The sequence below is a fragment of the Astatotilapia calliptera genome, chromosome 10 (genome assembly GCF_964374335.1).
Source record: "Astatotilapia calliptera chromosome 10, fAstCal68.1, whole genome shotgun sequence".
NCBI classification, from domain to species: Eukaryota; Metazoa; Chordata; class Actinopteri; order Cichliformes; family Cichlidae; genus Astatotilapia; species Astatotilapia calliptera.
The window spans coordinates 5,080,217-5,108,007 of NC_137431.1; the positions used below are offsets into that span (position 1 = coordinate 5,080,217).

The 27,791-nt window shown below is 40.9% G+C and overlaps 1 protein-coding gene across 6 annotated transcripts in view; it reads left to right on the forward strand.

The window, feature by feature from the left end:
- The window catches only part of robo3 (roundabout, axon guidance receptor, homolog 3 (Drosophila)), a 164,545-nt gene extending 136,963 nt beyond the window's left edge, over positions 1-27,582 (forward strand). For 2 of the 6 annotated variants that reach the window (XM_080306988.1, XM_080306991.1), the window contains exons 9-28: positions 2,065-2,270; positions 9,178-9,259; positions 10,142-10,310; positions 14,307-14,473; positions 14,591-14,712; positions 14,862-15,078; positions 16,554-16,684; positions 17,196-17,379; positions 17,758-18,009; positions 18,461-18,500; positions 18,763-18,902; positions 18,980-19,261; positions 20,687-20,828; positions 21,321-21,539; positions 21,913-22,112; positions 22,263-22,370; positions 22,831-22,998; positions 24,215-24,357; positions 25,561-25,670; positions 26,701-26,839. In XM_080306988.1, the coding sequence (XP_080163114.1) occupies positions 2,065-2,270; positions 9,178-9,259; positions 10,142-10,310; positions 14,307-14,473; positions 14,591-14,712; positions 14,862-15,078; positions 16,554-16,684; positions 17,196-17,379; positions 17,758-18,009; positions 18,461-18,500; positions 18,763-18,902; positions 18,980-19,261; positions 20,687-20,828; positions 21,321-21,539; positions 21,913-22,112; positions 22,263-22,370; positions 22,831-22,998; positions 24,215-24,357; positions 25,561-25,644 (3,056 nt within the window). In that variant the 3' untranslated portion in view covers positions 25,645-25,670; positions 26,701-26,839. Of the gene's footprint in view, positions 1-2,064; positions 2,271-9,177; positions 9,260-10,141; positions 10,311-14,306; positions 14,474-14,590; positions 14,713-14,861; positions 15,079-16,553; positions 16,685-17,195; positions 17,380-17,757; positions 18,010-18,460; positions 18,501-18,762; positions 18,903-18,979; positions 19,262-20,686; positions 20,829-21,320; positions 21,540-21,912; positions 22,113-22,262; positions 22,371-22,830; positions 22,999-24,214; positions 24,358-25,560; positions 25,672-26,700 lie in introns of those variants that run through there. The other 4 variants (XM_026183142.2, XM_080306989.1, XM_080306990.1 and 1 more) reach the window with 4 other exon arrangements.
- Positions 27,583-27,791: the final 209 nt, after the last annotated feature.

A 27,791-nucleotide genomic window follows, 5' to 3' on the forward strand; every position in this document is an offset into this window, starting at 1 on the left:
TTTATTTGTGGCTGGGAAAAAGGTACAAAAAAAAAGACAGATTAACACTAAGGCAAAACTAATTAGAGCTAAACTGTGAGAAACTAAATGCTAAACACAAGAGACCAAGAACATAAAACCCTGAACATGATGAAAACCTGGAAACATGGAGGCATGGAAACATGACATGAACTCAACAGACCAACAGACAAGGAATGAATGAAAACACACAGATTAAATGCACACAGGAGGTGATCAGGGGAAGTGGAAACACATGGGGAAACAGCTGATTAGAATAAATATAATGACACTACAGGGGAAGTGAAACCAAACACAATGAACATGGAACACCAGCCCTCTTCAGAATAAAACGGGAAGCATAATGAGATGCAGACATGCCATTACGAGCTTGACAACATAGGACACGCAGACATGAAACACATGAAGGGCGAGGGAGACTTAAACACATGAAGGGCGAGGGAGACTTAAACACAGGGGTGAAGACACAAGGAGACTCTAATAAGCAATAAAGTATGGCAGGGCAACATCGGGCAAAATAGAAATGAACTTAGATAAGCTGATGAACATCAAAATAGAATAAAACTCAAAGTGCTGGGTCAAATGACCCAGGATCGGAACACACAGACTCTGAATAGAGCCAGCCAGCCTAAAACCAGGAACTCTCATGTTGTCAGGTGATAGTGCAAACAACTGCTTCACCATTCTCACAGTGCCTTAATTGCCTCTTGGGGATAAATAAAGTCTTTCTGATTCTTTCTGATGAAAAACCCCATATAATGTCACATCAGATTACTTGGAAAAAATTTAAGCAAAAAATTTAAGCTATCTAAAGCAAAATTAGATCTAATTTTTATTTTTAATGTAATGGCATCTTTGGAAATTTCAATAGTTGTGTTTGTTTGTCTTGCTGCTTAGAAGATCTATACCAGTCTCTTGTGTCAATGGTGATGATGATGAAGCCAGTGAAAAGTGTGGATTCACCTTAGTTTACTACTAAACTGCAGTACTGTGTGTGGTTCTGGAAACTTTTTCTTGTCGAATTGCCACAAATCTAACAAAGACTCTAGACCCAAAACTCAACATTTACTAATAATGTCGTCATAGTAACCTCTTGACAAGTAAATAATAATAATACTGTTTGAAATCTCTGTAATATTTGTTGTTTGTTGATTTGGTGTGTTGTTGGACGAGTCTGGCAACGCATCAAAATTATTTGGACATCTGAGAATAGTAATTTTTACTTTTTGAAAGGCTCCGTCAAAAGATTGTTCTTTCACAGATCCTCTACACGTAAAAGTATAAAGAGCTTGCAACACCAGTAATTATAGTAGTTTTATTGAACACTGAAACAAACTTATATGTCCGTCTCATTGTCTTAGACATGACTATCTGTAGATTTCTACTTTCTGCAGAACACAGAGACAGACAGTGATAGATCACAAAGATCCTTTGAATAATGACAATAAACTTTCTGCTACTTTCGTGATGGTAGGCAGTGGGACAGTTTATGAAGTTTGTTTTCTGAAGTTTCAACTGCTATAATATTGTGGTTTTTGGTGCAAGAAGTGAAGCTAGGTTAATAAATTAATAAACTGGATTGATAGACTATTGGCCTGATGAAATACCCGCTAATTATTGGTTATATTAAGTATCACACAGAAAAACCAGGGGAAATTGTGAAATTGAAGGCACCAATACCACAAACATGGTCAAGAGGTTAAGTTCTAGCCGGCTTTATAAGCTTTCACCTGTCAGTCAAGCAACTGTGTCCGCAATTTGAAATCAAGTGTTTAACTTTTAAAAAATCCCTCTGGAATTATTTTTACAGACCTATAAAAATACTTTTTCTTCTGTTAAATTGAGCATTTTACCCAGGGAGCAAAATCTTAGGTGTCATTACATATAAAATGATTTAGATGTTTGCGTCCTTTCGAATACTTTCTAGGCTTTTGATCATTTGCATTTATGCTAGATAAAGTGTAGTGGTGCAAACGCTTCAGTACAGTGAAGTAATCACCTTTGGTTCAAATCCCATCCTTATGTGAATGTTCTATGTTCCTACAGCACCTTCAGACCGGGTCCCTCCCATCATCCGCCAAGGACCAGCCAATCACACATTAGCTCCTGGATCCATGGCTCAGTTACACTGTCACATCATGGGCAACCCCATGCCCAGCATACAATGGGAAAAAGATGGCCAAAGGATCCTGGGAAATGATGGTCGAATCAGCTTGATGGAAAATGGAACTTTTCAGATCACCAACCTCCAGGTACTGGAATAAGACTCATACTCTTACATTCATTTGCTGTTTAATAACAATGCAAATATAGTGCGTTTCATTTTTTTCCAATCCCATGTTAACGAAGCCGTTTGCTTTTTAAACTCGCGGCTTTTCTATGATGACATTCAGCAGTGTGTATTTTATAGTCCCTGTAATCCCACCACACTCATTAAAATGTATCCACTGTCTGCATGTATCAGTATTAGCACATCAAACATGATGTAGTTTACAGAAGATAAACCTAATCCAAGAGATAAAACAACAGCTTTAATTCCAGGAAAGTATGAAGCATTTAAACAGAGGACAATTTTACGGTTGACTCAGACGATGAGTTTTTATGAGCGGAGGAGAGGTGGGGAACATTGAGGTGTGATCAACATGACAATGAGCGTGCGAGGCCATTAGCGGTCGTTAGCGCCGTCTTACTCCATGCTAATGAAATCTATTCTGCCCAGAATTCCCTCCTGGGTACGAAGCAGCACCTGAGGTCACCGCAGCCTCGAAGAGACTCGAGGAGGCGTGCGCATTAATTGATTGTGGGTTCTCAATGATTAACGATCGCTGAGACTTGTAATTAAATCCTCAATGCATCAGTACAAGTGAGGACTGGATGAATAAAAGAGAGGGCTAGAAACTGAGAAACAGGGGTGAGGGAGAGGATAGAAGCAGAAATAGCTGAGACTCAGAGGCCTAAAGTACATTTTAAGATGCATTTGTGTCATGGTGGAATAAAAGGAAATGTCTTGACAGCTGAGAGCACCATCTTGGAAGTGCTCAGCCTTTGGAACTCATTTGAAGCTGTCAGACAGCATGTTGAAGTTCTCATCAGACTTCAATTCATTTTGATCTGGAACATCAAAACCAATGGTATTTATGGCCTAAGACTGCAGGAACAAGATCACAGAATTACACATAAAAATTATTCATTTTGAAATGTTGTTCCATAAACTTAAGAAGATGCCTTGTCAGTGATGTCATACATTTTTTTGTGGAGTCCATCACTAACACAAGGAATCAAGACCCAGAGTCGAAATCCATCGTCTGTGTTGCTGTACAGGCAAGTGGTTTGAGCTGTAATGACGGTAGAAAAAATCCCAAAATACAGTCATCCAAGCAGCTCTCCTGCTGTGAACTAACGTCCTTTCATTTAGTACACAGGCTCGTCATCTTATAATATTAATTTGTAGAGAATTTACCTGTAGAGTCGATAAAGTGCATTGAAAAGAAAGTTGTTTCATTTTGATTATGTTAGCATGACAGCATGTGAATATTTAACCCAGCTGTCACTAAACAGGATGTAGATCTGATATATAATATGTTTTATAGGTCTTTGGTAACGAACTAAAGGTCTGGGTAAATGTTTAACCCAGTAATGGTTAAGTAATCCAGGATTTTTGCTTATGAAAGTAGATATCTTGACATTTCGGCAACAAATACAAAGACAAAATAATTATTTTGACATTGAAGTTTGGATTTAAAAAAAAACACATTTTGTATTGGACACTAAAATTTTAGTAGCAGATCATTCAGATCACATACGTTGTGAGATGGGATTCAGTAGGTGCCCACCCACACCCACACTGGAACCACCGACAAGAGTTTTTGACATGCTTTGAGCCATACTCCCTCTCAGTGTCTCAGAAAAACCCAATAACTTTTCATTCTGTTCTATTTACATGCTGCCTAATAATGTGTTTAAAAGATGCCATTGTGACAGGAAGTAATGCTATTTGTTATATCATAGCTTCATTGCTACATTGATAATCCATCAGCTATAAAGATATTTCATTCATTGCCACAAATGTCAACACATTTTATCAACATAGTCCAGTTCCATCAAATGTCCCATAAATGAAATGCAGTCGTTTTGAAAGGAACCTGTTACTGATGACGATGATGATGATGATGATGATGATGATGATGATGATGATGATGATGATGAAAAACAGAACAGGGGACATATCAGCTCTGGGTGCTGCAGCACCTGCCACTATATATCTCAGGGGACTCAGCTATAAGTCTTCTCATGTAGGCTAACCAAGTGACACACACTGTGGTTAAACATCCATTTGACCCATGGCATAGGATTATAAGAGATTCAATTCAAATAAAGTCTTTTAGATAATCCCCAAAGTTTGATTCTCTTCATCTGGACGCAGCGTTTTCAGTGGGAGAAACGTTTCGTTACTCATCCAAGTGACTTCTTCAGTCTCAGCTGACTGCAGGTTTCCCCAACCTTATAAACAGTACATTTGCATAATGACTGAAACCAGCCCACTGAAGGAACAATGGGCTGGGAGGTCATTTCCTTCATCATTATTATATTATTATCATTAATATGCAAATTCCCATGACCATAGAAGTCACCTGGATGAGTGAGAAAACGTTTCTCCCACTGAAAACGCTGCATCCAGATGAAGAGAATCAAACTTTGGGGATTTACTTACCTGGATGATTGAGCATGCATCAAGATGTTTTAGATAATGGGACTAAACTGCTTTGTTGTTGGTGATATTTTTTATTATACAAGGATTGGCTGTGGACAATGTGTCAAAGCAATGAAAAGAAGTTGCTAAGAAACAGATTTTCTTTTTCTTAATAATATATGTTAAAATAGGTAAAGGCAAATGTTTACAATGCTTTTTCAGTGATTGATTTTTTTTTTGTTGCCATCTACACTGACAGTTGTTAAACCTGGGGTAGTTTAAAAGATTCATAATGCTCATTTTAAAAAGCTCTTCTATGAATTAGCTCTAAAGTCTAAACATATTAAATACCAAAATAAGCATAACCTTTAAAATGGACAAACAATGAAATCAGACATTTAACTCAGTATAAATAAGTCAATTTCCGCTGTGCCCCTGGAGTAGGACAGATGGTCTGTTTGTTCCTTGTACCCTGGCAATGAGGAGATGCCATTATCCTGGGATCTCTGCCAGACACACTCTATCGTTGTCCGTCACTTTGGTGCCAAGACTCCCAGGCCAGACGGGACGTGTATGTGTGTGTGTATGGCGCTGCTAAATCGTAGCAGGCCGTGGGGTACGTTATAGGGGCTACTAATGTTAGATAAATAAGGAAGCGAAACAGGTGAAGGCCAACAAAGCCTGGGGAGTGTGAGAAGGACTACATGGACACAGCTAAACAGATTTCTGGGAGTAATCAGATTAAAGCAGGAAATCAAATTCCTATGTTGACTTTAAATCCCGGCATACACGCGTTATAGTTGATAATCAGATTTTCCTTCTGCACACACCCAAAAATAGGCTCTGACATCATTATCACCCTTCTGGCTGCTGATGTGCAGGATGTTCATGCTGGTGCTTTTGGGATGGGGTGCAGGTGGAGGGTAAATGAAAAAGGCACCGATGTTCACATTGCTCTGTAGGACTGCCAGATTATTTCTGCAGATTGTATAAAAAAATATCTCAAAGATCAAATATGTGCTATTTAAAGCATAAAAAATAAACATTGACATGTGCCTTCTTTAGGATTGGCGCTCCTCCCTTCTGCTCTCCTCTTGCCTCATACATTTTTTAGAAATGTGTTTTGCGCGCTTGCCCAAAGCTGCCAGCCTTGATTAATAGTCAGGTGTCCCAGCTATTTACCCCACCCACCCTCTGTGCGGAGTCCCTATCCACCGATCAAATGCTACCATCTGGGGGCCCCCTTTTTCCCCTCAGACAGACGCACAAGCCGGCCTACAGGTCAACTCAAGGTCAGGGCCTCTAGAAAGAGGAGAGATGAGTCACCCTGAGCAGGAGGGGAGAGGGACTGAGCGTGTGCACAGTGATCAGCGAGGCATTAGGTGTGAGAGGTTCTGCTGTCCACATCTTCTGCATAATGTGAAAGGTTTTCATTGCAAGTAAAATGAGCTGATGTGGCAGAATAAGTGAGTAAGGGAAGGCTAATTGTGTTTGCAGTGGATTTATCAATTGCCATGTAAATTGATGAACTACTGAAACATCTCACAGCAAGCAGCTGAAAAACTAACTGCAACCACACACACAGAGCTGGAAATAATTATGTATAGAGCCAGGAGGCCTCGTAGGCGTAACTTATATTAACCACAGTCTTTTGTCTTCATCATTTATTGCAAACTGAGCTGTGACACATGGAGTTTTAAATGTGTGTTAATGCAAATAGTTTGTTTGACATATTTTCTCACATAAAAGCACGTATTACCTCTTTCCCATCAATACAGTAACAATCGCCAAGGAGTTCAAGGGAGCAGAGGGTAGTTGCCTTCTGAGGTTGCAGCCCAAGAAGCCCTGACATTATAAGCACTCTTTCTTCACCAATAGAGCGCTAACATGACCTAATAGCCAGCTGGAATTTGGCACAGTAACAACTACAACAACATCAATAAGACTTTTTTTTTTTTTTGGAGCTGTGTGTTTGCTCTGTGTCGTAGGTTTTATGATGAAAACAGAGTCGGAGAAACATGCTTTTATGCTTTTTTTTATATATAGGTTTAATTGTTGCTAGTGCTGCAAAAGTATATTATTACTTACACCAATCAATTCACATCAGTAGTGTGCTACAGACCTATCCTGGTGTCAGAGCTAACGGGAAATTTAAGACACCTGGTGATGTAGATTCCTCTGATCTAGAAGGACTTTGTGTTATTTACCAGCATGTATGCTATTTGATTAGCCAAGTGGTGGGTGCTCCGTTTACTTAAGTACACATCTCAGTATGTTATGGCTCACACACAGTAAATATTCCCACCCCTTTCTTGATGTTTTAGCACTGTTTAACACTAACACTGAATATGAGATGATTTTTAACAGAATGAATGAAATGAATAAGTGGTCAACCTGAAGGGATAAAGTTTAAGTAATTAAAAAGCATGTTTAGAGGCACTGCTCTTGCAAACTGCTGCTACCTTTAGTGTCACAGTGAAAGACCCCCTAGCAGCTTCTTCTTGTAAGCAATTTCACAGCCCACCTAGCTTTTGGCTTGCTTTTCCAAAAACTTAATAGTATTCAGCTAAACACACACTCGTACACACAGGCACATTTATCACACACTTCTTAATTACATCTGCTCATAGCCTGTCCAGAATGCTAAGTAGCTGTTGAGTAGAAAGACTGGTGCCTCAGACATTTCTAGACCTCTAGCTGGTCATTAAAATTCTGTCCTTTGATCCTTTGCTTTAACTCTCCTCCTTAGATGAGAAACATAAAAGCCACCAGCTTGACTTTAGCTTTGACTTCAGATAGGTCCACTGAGATTCTATCATTTATGGAGGAAAATAAAATAACTGCATTTGACAACATCCCTGGAGTAGAAGTTAATTAAAACAGATGTTATGTTGAGGTAGCCTAATCAGAATGGAGATTGTCATGTGTAAGTGATTCCTGGGAGAAACAGATTTTTAATATACTGTTATGACGAATAAAAGCAGAACAAGATAAACACATTGTAAATATTATTTCAAGTGCCTTAACAGAAATGTGATTTTTTTTTAAGGTATTGAACTGTAGATGATAAATCTTGTAGGATGTCACTATAGGTCTAAACAATACTAATGAACTCCATCTGAATTACCATGTGGCCCATGTGCCTTTAAACTTCATCTGTGAGTTGTTCCATCAATCAGCACACCAGTGACTCTGTGCTGCTGTCAGAAGTAGATGTCATTAAAAGAATCACAGCATTCAGACATGAGCGTTCTTCCAAGAATCTCATGACATATGAATGTGTTGGTGTTATGACTCACTCAGTACTCTTAATTTTGGAAAAGTTGTAACGGCTGTCTCACTTACAGTAACAATCGTGTTGGATTTTCAACACATCATTAGTATGAATGTTGGTCAAAGGGCAGAAGCTTCCTCTAAAGACTCGAGGCATCTGCAGACTTTTGAGGACGTGCTGGTGCTGCTCTAAAACATAATTAAGTGGCATGTTTAATGGGCATGCTGTGTTTTATTTTGAAACGTCATTTATTTTTCTGCGCTTTTATTGTGTCTCACTTGCTGCCCTCTTCATCTGCTCTGGGTAGTTTAGTATGGCTTTCTTTGGAAACGTGCTGTGGCACGTCTGCTAGAATGGCAGCCTTGGCCTTGGGTATTATTAGCCAGTGTAACAGACAACACATGGGTAAAGCTAGCCTCCAGGCTGTCTCTGCCAGAATGAGACTGTAGCTGAAAACAGACTTAGATGCTTTTTATAGTTGTTCTTAATAGTGGATGAATCACATTTGAGTATTTCTTAGGTCTTTGATGACAGATTGTTCTGTGGCAACACTAATATAAACTAATGTTGAACTAAACTAGTTTAGCCTTATAGTAATATAAAGGCTGAGAGCCGGGAATTTGAAAACAGTGCCTTCAGATAAGTTTATTTAAGTATATTTCATATCTCCTTTTATGTTGGCACACCACAACAGCTTGTCCAAGCACAATGAGTCAGCAACATGGGGCGAAAGGTTTCCAATGTTCCTCTTGGTTCCTGAATAAAAACAAGAGTGGCACTAAGTGGCCCAGGTCTGAATGAGAGAAAGCCACCTGTATGGTTTTCTATATTCTACTTTTCAAAAGGTCTTTAGGGATGAATATACACAAAGCTAAAAGAAGGTTCATCTTTCTTAGACATATAGCCACAAATGGGAGCTGCATGATGCTACAAGTTGACAGTAATAAGCACATTTTTCTGTACTGTGAAAGTGCATTGAAGGTATAGTTACCTGGTTGGCTTTGCATTAATAAAATCTCCCTGCTCCAAAAGCTTTGCATCCACACCAACTTCCAACTGCTCAGCACTCTCTCTGCAAACAATCTGTTTGGAGAGATATGACATTTAGTCTCAATCACTGGTAATGAGTGCATTACCACAGTATCACACACACGCATGCACAATAAACTAATGATACACGTTTTACTGTTGCCAGGAAACAGACTCTGGGGTTTACACCTGCCTGGCTAGCAGCTCCAGCGGAGAGACGAGTTGGAGTGGAGTGCTCACAGTCAAAGGTAAATTGTCTCTGTGTGATTTAAATACATGCAAATGGAAGCTCTATGAAGTGTCTACATATAACACAGAGATGCTACATGTGACGAGAAAGAAAATGTCCATGTATATGAAGTGCTGTTTAAAAAAAGTAATGCTGATTGTCACTTGTTAAATGTCTCCTTATTAAATGTGGGCAACTTAAAATTCATCAGCTGTGACTGAGTGTAGGATGTGTGACTTCACTGTAAAAAGCCAGAGTGTAGGTAGTGTTCCTCATGTCTGTGTAATTGCTTAAATGAAACAAGTAGCTGGGTCTAATTAAAGCACTTAGCCCCTGCTGTTCCTGAGCCAACTGCAAATCTAAATGTCAGTAATTGTATGCATGTGAATCCTGGGGTGAAGAGAAAGGACAAGAGAGGTAAAGCAAAGGTGAGAATATGCTGATGACCAAATTTGGGGTGCAAATGTGAGATATCATCTGTCTTAAAACACCCCATTTATTTAAGTGCTTTGTGTGGCTCTGCCCTTTTTTACTTTCTCTGCAGTGGAGCAGGCATTAGCACATAAAATATTTCAAGCAGTAAAAGATTTGTTTATATGACATTAAATGAAGCCTTTAACGACTTAACAAGCTACTCTGATAACACCTAAGTCTGTTATTTGACTATTAGTGTCAGAACAGTTGGCTCGGGTGTAACAGCAAAATCACAAAGTCTGTTAGAAGTGAGGAGCTCCACCTGCGGCGATGAGGATGCTAATGCTCAGTCAACATTAGTGGGACTACAGAGAGGACGTAATGAAACAGTAGCACTAGAGCCAGCTGTTATAATTAAATGTGCACTATTCTCTTTCACCTTTCCTGCTACTCCTCCTTCTTCCTGTTTGCTTCCCTTTCCATTCAGAGAGCGCAGACGTGTTGGTAGCTCAGGCCACTGAACCCTTCCAGCTGCCAGGCCCACCACATAAGCCCATAGTCACGGATGTGTCCAAGAACAGTGTCTCTCTGACCTGGCAACCCAATGCCCACGAGGGAGGAGCCGCTGTCACCTCCTACATCATTGAGGCCTTCAGGTAAGTTGACATTGCTATGTTAATCCAGAGCTCTTCATTTCTCTTATACTTTTTGCACTTCTCACCTGTGGTTGTGTGTCTGGATGTAGAGTGGGTTATCTACCAATCAGAAGGTTGGTGGTTTGATACCTGGCTCTGTATAGCGAAGTATACTTGTGCAAGATACTGAATCTCAAGTAGGCCCCGATGCAGTGAGTGTGTGAATTTCAGAAAAGAACGTTTTTTATCATTGTGTTTGTGTGAATGAAGTTTGAAATTAAAAAATGCTTTGAGTGCTCAGTTACAGTAGAAAAGTCCTATATAAGTACAAGTGCAGTTACATTTGTCTTCTTTATTTAACAGTTTTAGGATTTTTTTCTGCAGAAGCCGTGCTCCTTTTGGAACCAAGAAATACTAAATACTAGTTTCTTTAATGTGACTCCAACTTAAACTGAGTAATAATCTGGCAATAATAATATTATTAATTTGATGACAAGTTGCTGATAAGTCGCTAAAAAACACCTTGACACCTTAACAACCTAAAATAATATTGTCTTTTCTCTTGTGGCTTATCTAAATCTGAGTGGGCCTCCACAGAACCCTACAGGTATCTTCACCTGAGCAGAGGTCAGCCTTGGATTAATTAGACCCAGAATAGATTTAGCTAAACAGGGCGGGTGGTTCGGAAGGAAGCCTCTAGATGAAGATAGGCAAATGAAATATGTCCTGGCAATTTGATAAAGTTGGGGACACCGGCAGCGCTTAATCAGATCCAGACGTCCACTGTGTCCCATGGCAACGCCTGAACATTTCAGAATAAAGCAAACGGATTTTCTCTAAAGCAGCTGGAGGGGACCACAGGGATGTTTACAATAACATTTCCTTGCCTGAGGTATAAGGCTTGTTTGTAGGAGCACTACTATGTCTGCTTATGCCATATGTGGTATGTAAAAGGGTTTATTTAATGCACAAAGGCACACTTTCCATTTTCCTGCTGATGCTGTATCGATTTTGTCTTCTGTACACCTGTGTGAACTCTCTTCCACCATAAAGTTGCCTTGAAGCCAGTACTCAGGGTGTTGTGCTCACTTACGCACACGCACACAAACACACGCCACACACACATCCAGACACACACACATGTGTGTGTATTCATATCCTTGTGGGGACATCTCATTGACATAATGCTTTCCCTAGCTGCTTACCCTAACCATAAAAAATGAATTCCTAAACCTAAACCTAACCATAACCAAACTGTAACCCTGAGACTAAAACCACATTTTGAGTCTCAAAAATGCCTTCAAACTTGTGAGGACTGGGATTTTGGTCTCTGTAAGGGCTGTTGGTGCCCACAAGTATAGTAAACTTCCAATGTTTGGTCCCCACAAAGATATGAATACACACACACACACACACACACACACACACACACACACAGTATTTTAGAGCCACTTCCCCGTTGGTCTAATTGTTAGAATTCAGCATAAAGGTAGTTCATGGTGGAGGAGGCCTTTGTGACTGCCTCTCTGCCAAGGTGATGGTAAATTCACAGAGGAACAGAGAAAGGCAGCAGGAGGAGGGATTGTGGTTGGCGGTGGTGGAATAATGCATCTGTCTGGGGCAGTGCCACAAGGCCAACAACATGCCCTCATTTTATGTCAGCAGCTGTGCCTTCTTGCAAGCCCAATTACATTATTCATCAGGACAACAAATAGTATTACTGGGAGAAGATCTTTCAAGCACAAAGTTGTGTGAGCTGCAAAACTTCAGCTATTGTTTCATAAATAATATCAGCACCTCGAGGCGACTGTTGTTGTGAGTTGGCGCTATATAAATAAAACTGAACTGAATATTAGAGGAAACCAAAAATAGATCATGCTCTTGCCCAGAGAGCTTCCCATGCATTGGTTAATTATGAGGTTACACATCAAGTCGGTATTACAAAGCAGCTTGAAGCTGCTTGTCACTCTGCCTTCTTGTTGATAAGACCTACATATTTGCTGTTTTGTTTTCAAACATATTATGAGGAGATTTACAATATGACTGAGTAATATGAATTACTCACGGTAACATTAAAAAGCATGTTATAGAAGATATAGAAATTGTTCATATAGTGAAAATAATATGAAGGTTAAGCTACTGTTAGCCACTGTCTAAGATGGTGGAAAATGCTATGCAATACAATAATTCAATCGAATATTAGTCATCAGTTTACAGCAGTTGTTTATTTTACCTGTTGTTGTAGTTCAGTTCATATTGTAGGAGAAATATGGGAATAATGTGTTTTTCCTGAATTTTAGTTGATATTTTCTCAATTAATGAAAAAAAAAACTACTGTAAAAGTTAGAGACTGATCATTTCTTTGTAAGTGAGCAAGTAAGTGGAACAAGTGGGTAAAAAAATCCCTTTTTAATTGATGATTGGTTTTATTAATGATTTACTTTTGTTTTCTTAATCTTTTGGTTAGACTCTGGTGGTCTTTATTCCCTGGATATTTGTCAACAAAGCAGAAAATAATCAGCAGATGAATTAGGTTGCAGAATAATCTTTAGTTGCAGCCTCTTCAAAAAAATTATTGCATGAATAACTGGACGGGCAATAAGAGAGTGTATCATCTGCCAAGGTCACTGACGTATTTCACAAGTTCACAAGAATCTTCACATCAGCGTCGTGAGATTCTTCATTTTCTCTGCTCCACTTTTCAGGTGGAGCTTTCATTCAGTTCAGTTTGGAAGTTTTGGAGTAGTCATGCTGAGAGACAAAGAGCAGTAGGCACATGCAAGCTAATTATACTATAGGAGGCCTTCAGTTTTCAGGCCCCTCTTCTGTTTGGATTCGGGAGACAGAAACTATCTCTACTTTTAAGATTAAGCTTCAAACTTTCATTTTTGCTAAAGCATATAGTTAGGGCTGGATCAGGTGACCCTGAATCCTCCCTTAGTTATGCTGCAATAGGTGTAGGCTGCTGGGGCATTCGATGCTCATAGGAGGTCATATGATTGTTGGGTTTTTCTCTGTATGTATTATTGTAGGGTCTACCTTACAATATAAAGCACCGTGAGGCGACTGTTGTGATTTGGAGCTGTCTAAATAAAATTGAATTAACCTCTTAAGCCCCAACGCCCCCTGATACAGGGGCAAAAGGCAGGAGATCAGGTAGGCTTGGGGCTTAAGAGGTTAAATTACTAGTTATTAGGGATGTTCCTAGTGACTAATTTTGTCAACTTAACGAGGAAAAAAATGAGATTAACTGTGTAGTCAAAACTAAGAGACAAATATCAAGTTAGATTTGATAAAAGTTTAATGGACAATGTCAAAAAGTGTCTAAATAAGGAAAATATTGAACCATAAATCACATTCCTCAATCATTAATCACACTTTGCTGCTTAACTTTGTGGCATCTTGTGCATTATGAACATTGCATGTTATACACCAAGCAGACAATGAAGAAGCAGAAAAACCATGCATTATGAATGATACACATTGTTCTACAGTTTGTAACAAGTTTTACCTCAATAAAAGTCCAAATCTAAAACAATAACAAAACAATAAATCATCCATCCCCCCCAAATGACTCAGCTCCTCATCTTATCGCTAACAGAGAGCCTATCCACCCTTCGGAGAAAGCTCATTTCCGCTACTTGATCTTATTCCTCTGCTTTCAAAATAACTAACAATAATAGGCTTAACAAAAAGATCAGACCTAGATTAACTGAGTTATGGAGGTTTTCTACAACAATACCAGGGCTGTAGCTCCATGGCAGCTGGTCGCAGATGGCTGCGTAACATTTGGGACGCAACAATTTATCGACATTGGGCATCATTTAAAATGTTAAGAATAAATGACTAGTACATCTGGTACCAACCATCAACAGAAGCAACAGTTAGTCATCTAGTCAACTAGTCGTGCACATCTCTACTAGGTAGTTTGAGTACATTTTCTTGATTATAATAATATACTGCCACTAAATATCGCACTGCTTATCTGACTTTTTTTCATCTTCTGTACTTTTACAGCCAATCAGCAGGGAGCACATGGCAGACTGTAGCTGACATGGTTAAAATGGAGACACACACCATCACCGGCCTTCTTCCCAACACCGTCTACCTGTTCATCGTCCGTGCTGTCAACACCTACGGCCTGAGTGACCCAAGCCCCATCTCTGAGCCCGTCAGAACACAAGGTCAGCCTGCACCCCCCTTTCACCAAATACAGCAAGACTCACACCTGGAGTTGTTAGAAACAGTGACTGTGTGTTAATGCGCTGACAGCATCACTCTATGTGTGTGTTTTCCCTCAGATGTGAGCCCTACAGGTCAGGGAGTGGACCACAAGCAAGTGCAGAGGGAGCTGGGAGAGGTGGCTGTTCAGCTTCAGGACCCCGTGATGCTAACAGCAGCTTCCATTAGAGTATCCTGGAACGTGAGTGGCACATATTTCCCTGCTTTTTGGGGAACAAGTATTCATTTGGGGTTAGCAAAGAGAGAAAAATAATCTTCCATTTCCTCTCCATCTCGCCGTTCCGTCATCTTCTCTCATCTTCCCCCAATGCGGACCTCAATTTTTTCCAGGTCGACCGTCAGTCTCAGTACGTCCAGGGCTACCGTCTGTCCTACCGGCCCAGCGGGGGAATGTGGCTCCTCCAGGACATCAATTCCCCCTCGGAGCGCAGCACCGTCCTCACCGGCTTACTCAAAGGAACAGAGTACGAGATAAAGATCCGTCCCTACTTTGATGAATTCCAGGGCAAAGATAGCAGAACGTTGCTAGTCCGGACCCCAGAAGAAGGTAATAAGTCTGGTAAATGAAGAAATGAGTCTGTAATCAAGAAATCTTCAAAGAAAAGTGTTTCTAATAAACTGGGCTTGGTTTTCTTTGACACTGCAGGGCCTGTACGGCATTTTCATTAGCCTGTATGACACCACATGAATCTCCGTTATGTTATCTAATTTTGAGGTTAATTTTATATCCTCTGGAATTTGAGTTCATCTATACTGATCACTGTTTTCATTAAATTTGTGTGCTGCAGTTTTGGCAGCCAGGGGTTTATATTGGTTGATCCAAACTCCAGAGTAAAACACAAGGAAGGAGGCATATGTGCCATGAGCACTTATGGATTGACCTGCCTGAATAAGGAACATCATTAACTTATATACATGTGTCTTCTCTTTTATTACTTTATGTATTTGTTAATAATGACTGAGCTATAAATATGTGAAGGGGTTAGGAGCACACAAGTGTTATTTTTTCCCCACTCCTTTTCAAGCGCAGGTTGTATTTCCATCCTGTATATCTGCTCTATTTTGTATACATATACATATGTATTAGGGGTGGGTTTTGATTATCGATTTATCGATTAAAATCGATTCTAGCTTGGATAACATGATATCGATTCATTAAAATCCTGAATCGATTTTTTTAAATATAAATTAGGTTAAACCTCACAAAATTTCCACAACCACCAAACAACTAAAACAGTAAATGAGTAAATTGTTTTGCTTCCACCACGATAAAATCACACTTCATGCAGAGCTCTCTCTCTCTCTCTGTACTTCAAGAACAGTTTCCTGTCTAAAAATCTGTTTTCTGCATTATTCGCTTGCTTATTACGCACAAGTCTACCGTTGTTTACAGCGCTGTTGGTCGCTGTTTTTTTTTCCTTTTACTTCCGAAAAGAAAACCTCATTTCTACTGTTCAGTAGGCTACTGAACAAACTTAAACTTTTTAAAATTATGCAAAATTTCATAACGCTTAGCCGTGTCTCTAATCAAACCTCTGTAACTTTGCTCTGCTTCACTTCAGCAGCATCAGGTAATGTTCATATGTTGATTAATGGTTTTCTTTCGTTTTTGATCTACTGCAGAATATTTTTATAAAATCCCAGGCCAGGAAAGTCGCCTTCATGTTTTTCTGTGTTTTATCCTCAGCTACTTTGACACAAAGGCATCTGCTGTGATGCTCACATCTTTGATAAAGTCTCGCAAGTGTCAGCTTTCTTGTTATAGATATAAAAATATGGAAATGTACTGATGCATGATCTGAATTATAATATTTCTGACTCTCAAATCGAATTGAATCGAATCGTGGATCGAATCGATTAGGGACCTTGTGAATCGGAATTGAAACTATTCTAGAAATCAGTGACGATACCCAGTCCTAATATGTATATGTATCTATATGGGTGTATGTTCATAATTTACTGCGCTCAACTACTCTGCTCATCTTGATGAAATGAGAGAAATGTTCCTCCCACCTCTCACAGTACCCAGTGCCCCTCCCAGAGCTGTTACAGTGTCAACAGTGAAGCTCGGCAACAGCTCCAGCTCCAGCATCAGTGTCTCCTGGGAGCCGCCACGCAGTGACACGCAAAATGGCATCATCCAGGAGTACAGGGTAAACAAACCTCAGCCTAGTCAAGTCACAAGTCTCACACTCAAAGTGCCTTGAAGTGACTGCTGTGATTTAGTGCTATAGAAATAAAATTGAACTGAATTGAATTAAATAAAGCTTTAGTGGGGGCAGCACTGTTACTGCCCAGGAAAACCTCTGCAATGTGTAGTAACCACTCTCTGTTCACTGCCTTCACACTTCACACAAGAAAACATCATAGCTGACATGTAAGTAGTGCCTTACACACAAAATGTGTACTCACTGACCCAAATGTTAAGGCGGTTCTCTTATGAAATCACTGCTAATCCCATAAGATATAGATAAAAAGGAAATAGCGGGTAATTGGTGGATTGTGAGTATGATGTTTTCTTCAGTCAGGATAAATGGGAAAAGAAAACTTTACATCTGATGTAGTTTTAAGCAAAAAAGGACAGTAGTTAACTAGTTTATCTTTGAATTAAAATGTGAAGTATTTAAAAAAAAGTTAATGGCAAATTTTTCTGTATGCAAACAGGTTTGGTGCATGAGCACTGGTGATGACAACCAGACCCGATACTACAGTAACAAGACAGTGGATGGAAACACGTTGTCCACGTTGCTGAAGGGCCTGATGCCCGGAGTGCTTTACCAAGTGGAGGTGGCAGCAGTGACTAGCGCCGGGATTGGCACTCGCAGTCAGCCGGTGCCCGTCCTCATCAGTGAGTCCACAAAAATAATGAGAATAAAAAGTGGGCCAAGGTGCGAAAGTAGATGAATTAAGTAGACACTAATCCCAGAGGACGCAGGAAAATATTGAAGTCCATAGTGCGGCTCCAGCAATCACATACCTAAAACATCCAAAAGCTTGTTATTAGAAGATGCTAATTAATGTTACATCTCAGGTTATGTCATCATCACCTGCTTCAGGTTTATTCAGGAAAGAGGTAATTATGTCCACGGTTAATAGTTTAGTTTAGTTTCACTTTATTAAAGACACACACGGTTTACTGATTGCTATTTTTTGGAGTATGAAAACTAAACAAACCAGCCAAAAATAAAATGGTTCAGTAATCTTTGGTCTTGTTTTTCTCCTGTAGAGCTGCCAGCTGAACAGCCCTCATTAGCAGGTGGAAGCGGAGGCAGTGGTGACAAGACCAATGGTGGTGAGGAGAGCAGCGTGAGTCTAGCTGAACAGATTACAGATGTGGTCAAGCAGCCGGCGTTCATCGCAGGCATCGGAGGAGCCTGCTGGGTCATCCTGATGGGTTTCAGCGTCTGGATCTACTGCCGCCGCAAGAAGAGGAAGGAGCTGAGCCACTACACGGCCTCCTTCGCCTACACACCAGCAGGTAAGGATGAAGGATGATGAAGATGACCTGAAGCTGGGATGATACTTATGAAGGAAGTCGAATCCAGAATGCTGCCATTGACATATGTACAGCCAAATAAAAGGAAAAACTTACAAATAGTTTCAGTGTAATTCCCTCCTAGGCTAAATTTGGGCTTGAATACTTAATAATCTTTATATATACCTACTATTTAGGTTCTGTTCTCTGTACTGCAATAGTATAAGCTTTAATACATGACTAGAAGTTTAAGTATGAACTCACATAATTATAATAATCAAAAAATAAAAACATAGATGCACTTTTTTGTGCTTTTGGTGGACATGAGAACAGCTGACTCTACATTATTAGAATAGGATATAGACTGAAGGATCTGTAAGAAGGATAACAGAATAATTTGTTTGTGAATCCCTGTTCCTCTGCTCATCACTCTCTTTCTCTCTTGCTTTTGCAGTCGGTTTCCCTCATGGAGAAGGACCGGGACTAAATGGAAGGTAACTGGTTTATATCCTACTAGTGCTGTTTCTGTGTGAACTAGTAGGATAGGGTTGCTAAGCAAAGACATACAGACATTTCTAGAATTATATCTCTGAACTTTGTGATATTTTATTATGTGAATCTTTTTAAATTCACACCACATTTCTCACTGCATGCATGCAGCTTTTTCTCTGCCACTCTCTAATTCCATCTGGACAGTTATACTTGATGTTGTACTGCCCCACTACGACTTCAGCTAATGCCAGAGTGTCTCTGTAGGCAAGGAGTGCTTGGGGGCAACATGGGCAACTACCCATGGCTGGCAGACTCTTGGCCCACCACTAACTTGGTTCACAATGGCAAAGAGGCCGTCAACTGCTGCCCGGCCAATCCCGACACAGCTGAGAGATACTACAATGGTAGGAGTGTCTGTTTTTGTGATGCTGTGCTTACAACAACAGGAGCTTTGCTAAATCCTACCTCCATCCCTGTGTAGAAGCTGGCATCTCCAACTACCTGAATCAGACTGAGAAGTACAGCATGGGAGGCTCCACCGAAGGTCCCATCTACAGCACGATTGACGCCACCAGCGAGGACCTGCACAGTTTCACCTACGCCCAGCACAACTCCACCACTCCTTACGCTTCCACCTCCATCATGCCTTTCACCAACCAGACACAAGTTCCACCCCACGGCGGTGAGCAGCAAGACGACGGCCACTGGATTACCCAGCCCGGTCCATCTGGAGCTCAGTACGCCCAGCTGGACCGCTGCAGTGGTGAGGAAGGATTTCAGTTCTGTGAATTTGAAATATACGTCTGTCTCCTTTTGCGTTGATTACTTCGAGGAAATAAGAAAAAAAAAGGTGAAATGTAAACCCAAAATATGCCAAAAATATGGCTTTAGATTCCAGTGTTTCCTTACTTTCCTTCCTTACCTTCCTTCCTTTTACATGGATATTTTGTCATCACTTATTGATATGAAATCAGCTCCAGCTTATCCGGAGGAACGCCTTGGTGTTCCCCCAGATAAGCTGGGGGAGGTGGCTGGGGAGAGGGAGGTCTGGGCTTCTCTGCTTAGGCTGCTGCCCTCAAAACCCGGCCACGGATAAAGTGGATGAAGATGGATGGATTATTGATATTAGATTTGAAACAGTCTGCATCTGCCTTCAGAATCGCTTCGGATTTTAGATTGTTCTGCTTTTCTAATGAAAAATACTAATCAGAAAATAGTGTTTTTGTTCTTTGTGGGCTATGTAAAAGCTTGTTTGTGGACTTGAATACAGAGCAAATTGAAAATGAGCATTTAATTCTGAAAGTCCAAAATACACAGAACCAAGGTGAGCAGGGGAATCAAAAGCTAACAGAATCACAAGGAGAAATAGAATAGCTGGGAAACTCGAAGCAGGGAGGCACAGAGCGAGGGTACACACAGCTGTGAAGGATGAGGGACAATGCAACAAAAAACAGAGGAAGACAGAAACAACACACACTCACAGAATAACAAGGGGACAGATAACAGGTGGGATGCAACAACAGACATAACGAGATGACGAAGAAAACTTGAGACACGGAGAACGACCATTACCAACGTAAAACAGGAATACACATCCAAATGTGACTCTGGGCAAGACAGCAGGAGTGGACTTGGGTAACAATGAAAGACAAAGGAACACAAAAACAAGACTGAAAGAGAGCAATCGTTCTATCTGCCAAGGTGACAGATCGAAAAGTTTTCAGTGAATGCTGATAAAAATTTGTAGGGGGGTAGAGTGGGCTTGTGCTAACAATCCATGAAAAGTTGCCTTACGTCCACCAATGGTCCATCACGGTCAACTTTATTTATCTGTTTATTTGGATATATTGGTTGAAAATTGACAAAAAGCATGTAGTGATGTCACTTTTACATTTCACACCTGCCTTTCTTGCAAACTTCATAAGAAAACAAAATGAAAATGTACAAAATACAAAACTACTCCCTTAGAGAGTGAGCTGAGGTTTGTGCTCTCCTTCGTGGAAGCAGTTTGGCCAACATGCACTCAGTCATGCTACAAATCCTACTTTGCTGCCTCCGTGTTGCTATTTGTGAGCCACAGGCCTGCTGGGGTATGTGTCAAAATACGGTCATGACGAATCAGCTTATTGTGCCAGAACCTCCCCTTCAATTGAATCGCTGCATTTATTTATGTATGTCATTTTTTTAGGTAAGCCCAAGCAGAAGGTGATGGGTAAGGCTGTAAAGACCCCATCTCTGACCTGGATGGAGTCCTTGCCCCCGCCTCCGCCCATAGAAGAGCTGAAGCAGTGTGAGCAAGATGACGAACTTCCAGAGAACATGGACCTAGGGTGAGTCACAGTCCTGCCTCCTCAGATGCACATCTCTCTGAATTAGTATGACACTGTTGTATCATCACTTAGACTTAGTGTCACCTCTAACAGCTGCATTAAGTATAAAAGCCAGCATTGCTCTTAAGGCCCTGCCCTTAACAACTCAATTATCTCAGCCTTGGTCAACTCCTTGACTGATTTAGCTGTTTTCCCCACCCATGAAACGCAATTAGCAATGTTGACCCTTACCACTTGCACTCTGCAGCCTCATAGCAAAACTCATAGCTGCAGTACCATTCAATGGGAAGCTTAGCCTCCTGCAGTTTTGCCGTTGGCGAAGCCTCCTAACTTGAAAGAACATCATTAATCTTTAAATAGCCTCTTAGCTAGTTGGATTTGAAGGTATCACTGAGTAAACAGGTTGTACTTCGACAATAATTATGCAACACATCGAGGTGTAGAGCCGCACACGGCCTCGCTGAGCTGTAATCTGCTTCACTGTGTATCTAGATCGGATGAGGAATGGTGTCCACCCCTCCCTGAGAGGACATACCTGATGGAAGGCTGCGAGGACAGACCTTCGCCCCCTCAGAGGAACAACGCTTCCTCTCCAGCCACCTCCTACAGTCACCAGTCAACCGCCACGCTCACTCCGTCACCGCACGAGGAGCCCCAAGCCCACCATGACCTCCCCCGTCAGAACCAATCAAACAGCCAGCAGTTGTCACGGTACGTGCTTACTGTATTTTCTAAAGGTTGTGTCCATTTAACTGCACTGTGTCAATGTGTTTAAGTTCAGCAAATGTGCTGATGGAAGGGGATTTCTCTGCTAATCACAGTCATTTTACTGCTTACTGTTTAGTGCTTCATTCACTTCTCAGTAGAATTCACAATTACAGATAAGCAGCCTAGCTAAATCGAGTGCTATTGTCAGATGTGACAGACAGAATAAAATGACAAAACCAATAAAATCACATTATTAATCATGCCAAAAATCATGTGTTTAGCTGTATAGTAAACCTCACTCCTAAACATTACAAGATTTAGCTTCTGCTTCAGTTTATTTTTTGCTCCAGTAACATGCTGCCCTCACTTCCCAAAGCAGAAGGTTACCCTGCGGTCCCATGCCAGTTCCCCAGGCACCGAGCCCGCTGCTCACCCAGTCCAACCCCAGCCTCTCCGGCCAACAGCATCACAGCTCATCAGAAGTTGGCATGCTGCAGTGCCAGAGTCCTGCCCATCGCTGCCTCCAGAGCCAGGGCCCAGTTCTGAATGAAGACAGCATCAGCACGACCACGCCGGGTAAAGTGGCTGACGTGCACACGCATACAGAATACAGAGTAGCAGCCCCCACCCTGGAAGCTGATTTAAAGTTGATTTAGTGTTTGTCATGTGAGTAATCCTTCTGCATCGTCTCCTTGCTATTGATTATTTATACCTTTTCACCCACAGTGCACAGTCGCTCCTCCCCCGCTGATACAAGTACTCCACCAAACCAAAAATCAAGAGTGAAAAAAAAAGTGTCTAAGACTTCAGCTTACAGAAGAGACATACAAGGAGGTGGGCAGATTCAAATATGTGAATCACAGATACTGTGACTGTCCACAGCTGTTAGAAAGGCAAGATGAGAGGCTGGCATTCCTGACTATGGATGGAAATTGTAATCTCAGCTTACAGACTGTAATATGTTTACTGGATAAGCATGATTATTATCACTGGAAACGGAAATAAAAATCTGAAATTGCAGTCCACTGTGAATCCATAGCCTTGGCAGGAACAAGAACAAGACCTTTCATCTTAATAAGTGAATAATCATTTCAATTTCCATCAAGAAATCAAGACTGTAAGTCTCTTCACTTTTCTCACTTAGCAAAGAAAACAAAGAGAGAAATAAGAAAAAGCTGTCATTTTTTGGAAACTAAGAAAACTGTTTTTTAACAGAAACCTAACAATGAAAATGGAAACAAAAAGTTCTTTCTTAAAGTTTTAATGCTCTTTCCCTGTATCTAATTTTTTTTAGACCTGCCCCCTCCTCCAGAACCACCCCCAGAAGAGAGCCGGTTACAGGACCCCCAGGGGTGCATGGAGGCCAACTGTGTGACAAACGGCACGCTGTCCTCCCTGGAGAGGACTGAATATAGCATTAATAGCCAGCAGCGAAAAGGCTCGGGACAGAGACACACTGACAGTAAGTGTGTTGAATTTCAGCCATAATGCAGTTTAAGGTTAGACAAATCAAATTTAGGACAGAGAGTGTGGGCTCTCTTGGAAATGTTGTGCTTCTTGCAGAAGAAGAAAGCGGAAGAAAAGGCAGCACTTATGCACTCGGCTGATGAAGCCTCTTCCACATAATGATGCACCACGGTCCACTACTGCACTGCAGTGTTACACGGGAGAGTGAAACGGGTCTGTTTGCAACATGTCATTCTTTATAAATGACTTTGCAAAATAACCGTGAAGCCAGCTCTCCTGGCCATTTTCAAAAACAAAAGGCATGGCTCAGAGAATCTAAAAACCCTCCAGCGTGTATCCCTCACAGAATATCATGTGAAAACTCAGTGTTGTTTTTCCAAACCCAACTCCAAAAATAAATCTGGGTAAATGTGTGGTTATTGAATTCATTTGGATGGAAATGTATTCAATTCAATTTCAGTTTAACTATATAGCGTCAAATCACAACAGAAGTTGCCTCAAGGTGCTTTATATTGTAAGGCAGGGGTGTCCAACTCCAGGCCTTGAAGGCAGGTTTTAGATATTACCCTGGGTCAACACACCTGAATCAAATGACTATGTCATTACCAGGCCTCTGGAGAACTTCAAGACCTGCTGAGGAGGTCATTTAGTCAGTGTGGACAGCGTAACCGCAGACTTTCGGAAACGATGACGCATTTTAGTCATATGATCCAGTCATGTGACCAATTAAACTAAGATTGCGGAGGGCGTTGTTTTGTTTGCTCTATTAAAGATTGACATCAGCCTGTACATGCTCCAGATAGCTTTTCTTCAAATTGTTTAATTCTCACTCACTTTTGCAACTTTGTACTTTTGCGTTACTCGCAGCAACACCTCCACCTCATTGTTAGTCCATTTAAAAAACTTTTCCTCGACATTTTGCCACGGCGTTTTAAAGAGCCGGAAAGTAAATAAACAGCAGACAGAAATACCGCAGGTCAAATCATCTTACGTTTCACGTATGCGCAATAGAGGACCATAAGCGTTTCAGTGTGGATGAACAACTGTTTGGAAACGATAGTGTGGACGTGGAGCGTTCTTAGACGAAAACGCAGTTTTCAAATTTATCCGGATTAGTGTAGACGTAGCCTACATCTGAAAAAGTGTTGTCCAGATCAGCTGCAAAATGTCCAAATGCACCTTTATTTTCCCATTTGCATCTGTCTCTCCAGATGAGGAGATGATCCTGTACAGCAGCAAGGCCGGTTACCTCTCCAGAGGTCAGATGTCTAGTAACTGTTCAACTACAGGAAGTTCCTCATCGAGAGGCTCCACAGGCTCCCGGGGGCTCAACTCAGCCAGGAAACACAATGAGGTAAAATTCTGCAAAAAAAACCAGTTATAGAGTTTTGTGCACCTCTAATGGTTTTAATAATTGATTCTTTTATATATTCATGAATATGAGAACAAAGCCTCTTCATGGGATTCAGTTTAATCTACATATCATTACTAATATGTGAAGGCACTTCAGAGAGGGCTTCTACACTCCCCCCCACACACACTCACACCGTCATGCTCTCAGGCCCATTCATACAGATCTGCCACTACCATTTGCTTCAAAACCTTTACAGTAAGAAACAATGTTAAGCCTACACAACCACTGCTCTCTCTGGAGTACACTTCTGAGGGCACACTTAACTGTGGGAGCACTCTTTTAAATGCACTCCCTGCAGGCTCCCTTGCGACGTGCTAGTGTCTTTTATGGTGGAGCACGCTGTGCCAGCTGAATGGAAGGCTCTGAAGGGAATTTGTGCTTACAAAGTTTGACATTACTGTAGGTAGGCAGCAAGCTGGGTAACCCAACAGGAGCTTAATCCAAAGTGATGGGAGCTCTTTAAAGTTAAATTCAAATTGTATGTAAATTCAGTTTGTAATCTGTGTTTTGGATTGGTTAACTGCACGGAAAAAACTGAAAAGGTTGTGTTAATTAATTTCATGCAGCCACAATGCTGAAAAGGATCAGGACAAATATTTTCTTCTATGTAATTAAATGGATAAAATAGCTTTCAGCCACAACTTTGACTCTGGTTACTTTCAAAATTCAGTGTTAACCTACATACGCAGTGGTTTATGAGACATGGTTAGTGCAGCAGCTTTGATGCATTCCTTTAATGCTGTAGCTGTTAAGCTTACAGCTGTAACCCGAGGCATCACTATAAAGCTGCATGTGTGAGGAAACAGAGAAAGGATGGCTCTGTCACGGGTCACTTCTCAGTGCACATCAGACATGAGTGTTGCAAAGCAACTTGTAAAAGTGACACACATGCACAATCACTCTTTTCTCTTGCCACACACACAAAGGTTCCTTATATTCCCCTCCACCCCCTCGGTGGAGAACTAAAGAACACCTCACCCCTGCTCCACATGCTCCTAACTGACCCACGCTGACCTTTTTCACACCTTCCCAGGCACATGAAAGCACAATCCTCCTTTGCAATAAAGTTACAGGAAGCCTGGATTAGGTTACCTCTTCCTCATGTGGTGTTATTGCCTGCTTATCATGTGGCCTTTGATGCAGACGGCCAGTCTAGGATGGGCGACGGAAGGGCAGCAGATGTCGTCAAGCCTGTTAAAAAATGCTCCGAGGCTAGGAACTAAATAGGCCACTGTAACAGTGGTATTAGAGAGGTGTGTATGAACGTTTGAGACACTGAAGTTTTTTTCATACTTTTTATATCTCCTTTTAATTTCATAGCATGTTTTGTGAAATCCATCCATCCTGACCTTTGTATGAAGTTAATTAGAGTAATTAGAGTAAGTAGCATCACTTTTGATTCTTTTGAAACAATCTTTCTGGACTGAATGCAGAATAATGACAATCAAAATGCAGTGCATGACACGATCTTCAGAAACTGGAACAACTGGCAGTGCTTTAATATGTGTTTAATATGGGGAACCTAGTCTGCTCAAGCATAGTTCACATGATTGTTTGTACAGCACTTTGGTCAATCTGTGCTGTTTTTAAATGTGCTTATAAATAAATTGATTGACAGTCAGTAAAATGCACTACATGCATAAAAGACTGCCTCAGACAAGCTGTTTTGCCTCCCTCTGCCCTTTGAGCTAATTTTCTTCTGATTGGCTGCCCCGCATGCTTTTGGTTTACATCCATAACTGTAGCAGTATACTGTAGATGCGATTAAAAAAATAAGGAAATGCATTTTAGATCCACTTGGAGAGGAATTCCTGTTTGTAGTAGCAACTTCACTGTGATCAGCATGGAGCTGAAAGCTTAATTTTCACATTAAAAGATGAGTATTAAACATTGCATCATATTATTTGCAACACTTGCATGTGTTTTGTGTTACTGCAGAGCTTCCAGAAACAGATTTTATCTTGAAGCTGTTTTCAGCATCCTCCGGTACATCGTGGAAATGTCAACAAGTCACTTAACTTCCTGTTAAGTGGTGCTGACCCAAAATTTACAAGATAGATGATTACTGCAGGAATGTGGCTCAGATCGAGAGGAAATTGTCTGAAGTTCTTCACCCTGACAGCTAAACAGTCTTGATAAAAACTGATTCAATCTCCATGGATGGATTAAATTGGCCCCTGATACCAAGTTGCTGCTAGAATAAGTTGTGTACTACGGTGTCCTGATAACTCGTTCTGTGAGACTGATTGTTTAAGCTACTGATGTTATATTTCTCTCTTTCAGGAATTAAGATAAAGAAATTCTATCAGTGTACCTTTGATGATTTGATCACCCTCCTGCTCCCCGCCCATCTAACCACTGTGGAGACAATAAGCTGAACAAGACATGGAGCTTAGGGTTTCAGGAACCTAGAGTCAAACCTATGTTATTGCTGTAAACAGACTTTACATTCTGCTTTTGGTATTGCTCCGAATATTTATGAGCCACTCAGATCACTCCTCACCTTTGGTTTGTAAATACCTGTGTCTGTATTTTGTGAGCTCTGGATACAGGGGTAAAAGATGTATATTGTATTTATGAGGATTAAAAAACCACAAACGTCTGATATTTAAAAAAACAAACAAACAAACAAACAAAAAAAAGTCTTCTTGAATGTGCCAACTTTTTTTCTCAAAATGTATACTTTTTGGAAAAGCATTAACTACTGTTGCACTCTTGTTGTGATGGCAAAACAACAGAAAATATGAAGCACAAAGTGTGTTTTCTGGTCGAGAATGAGGGGTGGGGGGGGGGTCAGAAAAACCAAAACGAGCTGGGTCTCGCTCCCAGATGGACGTCTCCGCCCCCCAGCGCTTCCCCACCAGGATCCCTGCTGCCATGTTGTCCGCTACGAATGTCATATTTTTCTATGTTTCCTCTGGTTTCTCTGCTGCAAAGTGTTCCACTCTGCAGACAGACTGACAGACAGACTTTATGAAAGTTTGATTGTAATCCCTCTGCTTCCCCTCTTGTCTGTCTGAGTGGCTGTTTGCTGCATTTGTCAGATGAAATGTCAATATACTCCCTCCAAAACAAACAAACAAACAAACAAACAAAAAATGTCTGTGGACTGACTTTTTTGTACTCTTGTTGTTTTGTAAATGTACAGTAAAACACATTTGATGACCTCTGCCTGTACTCATTCTTTTTTCAGAAAGCATAAGACAGTGCATGCATTTGTTTGTTTTTTAACTGTGCCACAGTTGCCATTAGTTGCCTCAGTGGTGGCTTTTTAAAAACTCTATATCAAGGGTATTAAGACTTTTTGTCTGCATTTAGCGGTGTGTGTGTGTGTGTGTGTGTGTGTGTGTGTGTGTGCATGCATGTGTGTTGGA